Source organism: Gopherus flavomarginatus, chromosome 11 (genome assembly GCF_025201925.1).
Source record: "Gopherus flavomarginatus isolate rGopFla2 chromosome 11, rGopFla2.mat.asm, whole genome shotgun sequence".
Lineage (NCBI taxonomy): Eukaryota > Metazoa > Chordata > Testudines > Testudinidae > Gopherus > Gopherus flavomarginatus.
In genome coordinates, this window is record NC_066627.1 from 19,859,684 (window position 1) to 19,867,593 (window position 7,910).

At 58.9% G+C, this 7,910-nt stretch overlaps 1 protein-coding gene across 1 annotated transcript; it reads left to right on the forward strand.

The window, feature by feature from the left end:
- The first annotated feature begins 960 nt into the window (after positions 1 to 960).
- Positions 961 to 5,619, forward strand: LOC127031284 (von Willebrand factor A domain-containing protein 5A-like). Its single transcript, XM_050918033.1, has 6 exons — positions 961 to 1,090; positions 1,441 to 1,649; positions 2,546 to 2,719; positions 3,993 to 4,129; positions 4,689 to 4,815; positions 5,251 to 5,619. The coding sequence occupies exons 1-6, from the start codon at positions 1,044 to 1,046 to the stop codon at positions 5,328 to 5,330; spliced, it is 774 nt and encodes a 257-aa protein (XP_050773990.1). The 5' UTR covers positions 961 to 1,043; the 3' UTR covers positions 5,331 to 5,619.
- The last annotated feature ends 2,291 nt before the right edge of the window (positions 5,620 to 7,910 follow it).

Here is a 7,910-nt window from a genome sequence, read left to right on the forward strand (position 1 = left end):
GATTACTAAAACTGGGACTTTTCAGCTTGGAAAAGAGACAGCTAAGGGGGGGATATGATTGAGGTCTATAAAATCACGAATGGTGTGGAGAAAGTGAATAGGGAAGTGTTATGTAATCCTTCTCATAACACAGGAACTAGGGGTCAACAAATGAAATTAGTAGGCAGCAGGTTTAAACTGTTGGAAGGCAGGATACTGCGCTAGGTGGACCTTTGGTCTCACCCCGTATGGCTGCTCTTATGTTCTTGATGATGGCCATTGGGCTGCAGGTCTCTTTGCTACCCCAACCTCATTGATCTCAGTGGGGATTGTTGACTCCGAGCCCTAATGATGGACATTTTGCTGGAGGTCTCTGTGCCACCCCAGCCCCATTGATTTCAGTGAGGAATGTTAACTCTGACCCCTAATGATGGAAGTTGGGCTGGGGGGGTCTCTGCACTAGCCTGGCTGCGCTGATCTCAGGGCAAGTCTACGCTATATATTTACTTTGGCAGAGCTGCGCCACTGTAGCACGTCTGGTGAAGACGCTCTAAGCCAATGGGAGAAACTCTCCCACCAACATGGCCCTGTCTCCATGAGGGCCTAAGGTCTGTGTAACTACATCGCTCAGGGAGCTGGAGCTCAGGGGTGTGGATTTTTCACACCTCTGAGCGATGTAGTTCTACTGAAGCATTGTGGTGTAGATGAGACCTCCATGGGGATCGATAACTCTGTTTCCTACCAGTGACCACTGGGCTGGAGGTCTCTGTGCTACCCCAGCCCTATCGATCTCAAAGGGGGTTGTTATCTCCTGACCCTACTGATGGCCGTTGGGCTGACTAGGCAGCCCCCTAACTGCTGTGAATTGGGCGTATTTACCCCCTTTGTTCTGTAACCTGGGTCTGGGGGGGTCCCCAGGCATCTTCTCCCCGCTCGCACTCCACCTCTGATCCTCTTTCTCTGCCTGCAGCTCCCAGACACTGCCATGGGGGGCATCACCCTGCAGTACTGCATCCAGGACCAGACTTACAAGGAGACGCTGCAGTTCCCCCTGCAGCCACAGGATGGAGACAGGTGACAGCAATGCTCCTTTGGCTCCCAGTACCCCCAGGTATCTAGGTCCTGTGCCCCCATCCCCACCCCCAACAGGACAGGAATGGGAGGGGACCTACCTCAGTTCACTGAGGGAAGCAGAAGTCCTGGCTCCCAGCTTCCCTGCTGTAACCACTATACCCCACTACCTTCCCAGAGCTGGGGCTAGAACCCAGAAGTCCTGGCACCCAGCGCCCCCCCCTCATGACCACTAGACCCCACTCCCCTCCCAGAGCCACGATAGAACCCAAGAGTCTTGGCTCCCCACTCCCCCAATACACTATCCCACTAGCCACTACTCCCCTCCCCACAGTGGCTGGAACCCAGGCATCCGGGGCTCATCCCCCTGACTCTCTGTCCCTGGCACAGGCTGCCCGTTCACCGCCTGGCAGCCAAGTCGCTGCTGCTGGAGCTGGAGGGAGCCATGGACACCGGGTCGGAGGGGGCCCGGCGCCGGGTGCTGGAGACCAGCCTGAACTCGGGGGTCATCTGCTCCCTCACAGCCTACGTGGGGGTGGACACAGAGCGGGGGCAGCCGGTGCATGGGCCGCTGGTGAGACGGGACATCCCGCTGACAGGTATCCTGGAGGGGTCGGGGATCCCGGCACTGGGGGGGGTGATCAGCATCATGGGGGGCTCAGATGGGAGGGGGACCCAACCTGGCACTGTGGAGGGAACCTGGAGCCAGGGGGAGGGAAGGGAGAGGGAATTGTGGGAAGGGTCCCAGAACAGGGGGATTCCAGTGTGAGAGGAGGGACCCAGAAGCATTGGAGGGAGGGCATCATGGCTATGGGCTAATGTCCCTTTGCTCTTCTCCCTGCCCCAGCTCCCATGGGGCTGTGCTGCCTCCTCCTTGCCCCCCAGGGTGATCTCAGTGCCCCCATCCCCAGGGCAGGGGGAGAGCAGTGGGCACTAGCTGGGTTGGACGGGCCCGTGGGGCCTGGCCCATCCCAGCCAAGAGAGTGGGGTCTGTGGGACAGACGGACAGATGGACCCAGAATCAGAGACCCAGAGACCGAGATCTGACAGTCGGACCCAGACAGAGAGACACAGACAGGCGGGGACCAGAGGGGCGAGCGCATCGCTGTTATGAGCAGGCCTGGCTAGCGGGGGCTTCTCGCCCCCCTTCCCCAGCATCCTGCCCTCATCTCTGGGGTGCAGCACCTGCCCGTGCACCCCCGGGGGCTTGATGAGGGGTCTAAGCTGGAGTAAAGCTGCAGGGGAGGGGCTGGATCCAGGGGATCCCAGCTTCGAAGGAAGAGGCTGGGGCGAGATCCTGACTCTGAGGGAGCTGCGGGGAGAGAAGGATGGGGCTGGGTCTAGGGGGGTCCCAACTGGGGGGGCATGGGAGCAGGGTCCCATCGGTTCGTTGGCTCTGGGTACTGTGGGCGGGGGGGGGGGGGCATTTCCCGTCCCTCTCTTAGCTTGTCCTTGTGTCTCTGTCCCTCTCTGTCTGTCTGTCTCCCCCGCCCAGTCTTCGGGGCCGCAACCCACGTATGGAAGATGCAGAGTTTCAACATGAACTTCCGCCCCCCCATGGCCATGTGCTGTTCTGCCTCTGTACGCACGGACTGGGACAAATATCTCTGCTTTGCGTCTGCGGATTGCGCCGAGGACTGCGACTTTGACGACCGCTTAGATGTGCCAGGTGAGAACTGCTGCTTGTCCCCCATCCCCACCGGAGCTCCCCATGGCCAGTACGGGCTCTCTCCTCCCCCGGCACCACTCCTCCTGGCTCCCTCGCCATCCCGAAGTGCAGCTGGGGGAGCCCCTGACACGAGGGCAGAAAGTCCTGCACACACAGCGCCCCTCCGGAGACCGCGTCCCAGAAAGGGAGGGGCCAGGGGCTGGGAGTCTGGACTCAGAGATGGGGGGAAACACCAGGATGACGCTTCATCGGGTCAGAGACAGACGTGCCCTGACAGTCCCAGAGCTGGGCAAGTGTTTAACAGCTACACAGAAAGTGAAGGAACTTCCTGGGCAAAACAGCAGTGTGACACTGGGAGAGGGGGAATCCGCAGCTGGTTGTTTTTTAAGTGTCGGGACGTAAATGAGCTTGCAAGAAAATGGAAAAAATAAGGAAAACTCCCAGGCAATAAACTCTGTGAAGCTGGAATTTGGGGGGTGAGTTTGTATCAATGAGCTAAGTGTGGGGAGGGCCCAGCTGGGCAGCGGAGAGGGTAATCAGTCACTTTTTAATAACAGAAATGTCGCTGGGCAGTTTTCTCTGAAATGAGCTCAGCTAAATTCCCAGACAAAAATACCTTATGAAGCTGGGTCCAGCCTCGGGTGTTCGTACAGATGAGTTCAGGGGCACAGATCATGGTTGGCCTGGTCTGTTTTCTTAACAAAGAAGCCCACGAAAGGCAGAAATGTTAAAGTTAAGGCTCCCCTTAAACCTGAATTTGAAGAGTGTGGAAATACAACCTTGCTGTAGCCCAGGTAACCTTAACTCTGCCTCATAATCCTGTCCCAGGCATAGCTATAATATCATATAGACTGTGTAACATCTCGTCTCCACTATACCCTTCGATGCTTCTGTGTTTCCCCGGATTATGTCTGTATCGCAGGTTGTAGTGCAGGATGGTCCCGGGATCAGATTGTGTTTGAGAAACACCCTTGAGTTATGAGATTAATGACTGGGGCTGAGATATTCATGGGGCCTAAGGGACTTTGGTTCCCAACTCCAGCTGCAAATTAGTTGTCATCCCATGGGTGCAGGAAGGAGCAGAGTTGAGGGTGCCCACGGAGGGGTTAAGGGTGCAGAGGAGCAGATAAAGGAAGCCCATGGAGGGGCAGAGTTACAGATGCACAGAGGGTCACAGTTAAGGTTGTTGACTGTCTCCCAGCCTGGATAGGCCACGTTGCTGTTCTGTACCCATAACCTTGTGCAAGAGCCATCTCACCACGTCTCTCCCTAGAGCGGGCACCGGAAGAGTCTCCCCTGCTGAGGCTGGTGTCTCTGCAGAATGCGGACGGCTCGTGGGACCTGGACCCCCAGCTCACCGCTGTGCTGGGGGTGAGTGAGACCGACACCAAGGGGAGGATGCCCAGTAAGGTGAGTGCAGGAGGCAGAGGAGAGGGGAGAGATGGAGGATAGGTGCCATGAGTTGGGCCTTTTCTCTGCTCCTAGATGAGACTGGGCGTGACTCAGGCTGAGGGGCCGGGTCTGAGGGCGACTGGATCAAATGACCCCTGAATCTGGAACCCAGTGGGGGAGATGGGCCCACAGCAGGGAGCTGGAACCCCCTTGCAGGGAATCGGAGCATTGGATCGAGGGGGCCAAGGGCTGAGAGGGGACATGAGGAGGCCTAGGCTGGGTCCTCTGTGAGGCTGTCTCCCTACCCCTGGGCATCCCACTGGGCATCTGGGTAGGGGGTCCATGGTGCTAGAGCAGGGGGGGCTGGGAATCCTCTGAGTTTGGGGAAGGAGAAGGAGTGCTGGATTGGGGGGTCCCCCGGGCAGGGGAATGGGGGCAGTGCTGGGAGGGCAGAGGGGTCCCTTGGGCAGGGGGATGGGAGCAGCACTGGGAGGGGTTCAGGGGGATTCCCGGGGCAGGGGCAGTGCTTGGGGGGACGGGCCTGGTGCTGTTTCAGGCTCTCTCTCCCCCCCCACAGGATGTGGCCCCCAGTGTCTGGGCCACGGTGCTGGCCGTGGTCTGGCTGCACAGCCGGGCCGCAGGGCAGCGCGACGAGTGGGAGCTGCTGGAGGCCAAGGCTGTGGGCTGGGTGCGGGACCAAGCAGGTGAGATAGGAGTTGGGGGGTCAGGGGCAGGGCCCAGGCCCTCTACCAGAGAGCCCCTGCCTCATAGCCTCCCCACCCCCCAGGGACCCTCTGTAGACTGTCCCACAGCCCAGCCTGCCCCCCCGCAAGATCCCACAAGCCCACAGCACCAACCCCACCCTATACGACCCCACAGTCCAGCCAACCACAGCCCTGGGATCCTGCCCCCCAGCATCGTAGCAGTCTCTGGCACCCAGCCAGACCCCCAGAGGCCTTCAGTCCCAGGACAGACAGGTTCCCAGCTCCCTGCTCCCCGTCCCCCCCCATTTCCCCAGCATCAGTGCCCCGGGCTGTGAGCTCTCTGCCCTTTGTCCCTCATTCCCTGATTGGTGTCTCCTCCCCCGCATCCCCTCGTTCCCCAGGCTGATGTCTCCCCCGACCCTCTTCTCGTTGCAGGGCCCCAGCTGAGCGAATGTCTGGAAGCTGCCAACACCCTGCTGGGCTGCAGCGTTGGCCCTGCTGTCTTCAGGCTCTGAGCCCCGCCGGATCCCTGTACCCGCCCCCCCCCCCGCAAGCTACCCAGGGCCTCCTGCCCAGCTGAGCCCCTCCCACCCCCCCAATCCTCATACTTCCCCCCTGAGCTACCCTGGGCCTCCAGCCCCGCTAAATTAAGAGCAGCCAGGTGGTTGCATATGTTTAAAGAAAACAGTTTAAATTGACCCTGTCATTTACAGCGGAGGAAGGTCATTGGGCAGACAGGCCCTTGCTGCTGTGGGCGGAGACTGTCTCTGCCAGCCCCTCACTGGAATAAAGCAATTCCGCGGGTTTGTCTGTCTGCCTGGCTTTGGCTGGGGTCCCGGGGCTCCGAGCTCCCCATGGCTGCCCAGGGCACTGGGTTCCCAGCAAGGGTCAGGGACCGCCTGCCCTGAGCAGGTGCATTAGCGTTCCCAGCTCTGGCTTTCTGGTGGGGCAGAGCAGCTGGACCCAGACACTGGGCTGGCTAGCAGGGGCCGGGAGGAGCCCTGAAGAGCGGGGAGCACGTGGCGTGCAGGGGGCAGACATGGGGCATTGGCCCAGGGCAGGTGGCAAAGGATCTTACCATTCAGACAGAGGTGCCCAACTCCCACTTCCAGTTCTGCTGTTCAACGGTTGGACTTCCACAGCGTTCCCCAACCCTGCTCAGCAGCTGCCAAGCCTGGTGAGCTCCTGCTGCACCTAACTGTTCGCTGCCAGGGTCCCTACAGCCCTGCCTGTGACCCCAGGCCCTACACCTCCAGCGGGTGCCCAGGTTCTCGGCCCCATGGGAGGCTCCAAGCAGCTGTCGCAAGGCCGGATCCAATGGCTTGCTCTGAGCTCCAGCTGGCTCCTTATGGCTTTTACCCCAGGGCTTTGAGCAGTCACCCCGGTTCAGCTCCTCACCCTGCTGGATGCGGAAAGAGGCCAGGAGCGTGGGCCTGTCACTGGGCTGCAGCACCCAAACCCAGAGCTCCAGGGGAGGCTCCAGCCGGAGCTGTTCTTCTGGATCAGTAACTCACTAGCCGGGGGTCCTGCTCTTTGTCCCCCGGGGAGCTTTGCAGGCACCAGGCTTGAGTCACTCACTTGCTCTCTGGCCCAACAGCTCCCCTTACCCGTTCCTCATGGCAACTCCCGGGGCAACCTCTGCAGTGCAGTCAGCGCACTCTCCTGCACAGGGGAGCCCAGGTCAAATCCTGTCTTCCCGGCAGGCAGAAGGGGATGGACTCAGGTCTCCCACAGCCAGGGGGGTGAGAAATCATATGGATCTACCCCCTCCTGCCCTGCCTGGCACTGGACTCCAGAGAGGTGCCTAAATCCCAGTGTTACCAGTTTTGCCTGTTACTTTGGGGTATGCTCAGTTATTAGGGTTACGTTTCTGGGGGGAGCGGGGCTCTGTAGTGTCACTTGTGTTTTCATACGGAGCCCTACTTCTCCCTGCTGCAAGTGCCCAGAACTGCATGAAGATGCACACACACATCAAAAGAGCAAGTCTGAGTGGACCGGGTCAAGCTGCCCCCCCTTACGTGCCACAAGTACAGCAGTGGACTAGAGTAAGCCTGAGCAGGCTGGGTCGAGCAGCACATTCAGGTTGCCACCCTCGTATATCACAGGTTCAGCACGTCCCTGTCCCCACTCTCACATCACAATTGTACTGGCAGTAACCGCTTTGATGAGCAAACCCCACAGTATTTTGGGTGCTGCAGGGATCTTTAGCTTAGGTACAAGAGGCGTTGCTGCCAAGTGAATGGGGGAAGCTAAAAACACAAAACAGTAAAGTTCAGAGAGAGAGCGAGAGAGAAGCAACCAGCTTAACCATAGAATTTATTTATTGAATAATGATAACCGCAGAAGGAGGCTAAACCACCATAACGAACATTATTAAAGGTTACAAAAGTCATATATAGAAAACTAGACCTGATCAAACAAATCAGGGTTAGAAAGTTACACCTGAGGTAGAAAAGAAACAAGGGAGAGGGGGGATCTCACCGCTCCATGAAGCTTGAACTGGGCGGGGTTCCCAGGTGACGGTGGTAGCTCAGGGTCCTGAGTGCTGGCGACAGGCAGAGCCCCCAGCACGATCAGTCAGGAGAAGATGGACTCCCAGTCCCAGTGGGTCTGAGGCAGCATTTGGATCCAGGTAGCAGGACACACACGACCGTGGGGAGGGGTTTCTTGTGGGGAACCAACAATGGTTCAGGGGAGAACACTAGATTTGTTTATGGGTTAACTGATGATTTGGGGATTGAGCAGCTCAGGCTGGCTGAACCTGTGGGGCAGAGCTGATGTGGGGGGGGGGAAAGCAGGGGACAGAGTGGGGTAGGAGCAGCTCAGGCTGGTGGGGGCAGCCTAGGCTGGCTGTGGTGCAAAGCCGGGGGGTGGGGGGTGCAGCAGCCCAGGCTAGCTATGCCTATGGAGCAGAACGAGGAGGAAGGGGACAGAGCTCGGCGGGGGGAGACCAGACTGGCTGGACCAAGGGGTTGACTCTGTCCATCCCCAGGAGACCCTGGTCCTGCTGTTGAAGAGTTTGCCCCTGGGCTGTTATTTCAACATCTATGGCTTTGGGTATCGGTTTGAGTCTTACCCGGGAGTCAGAGGGGCAG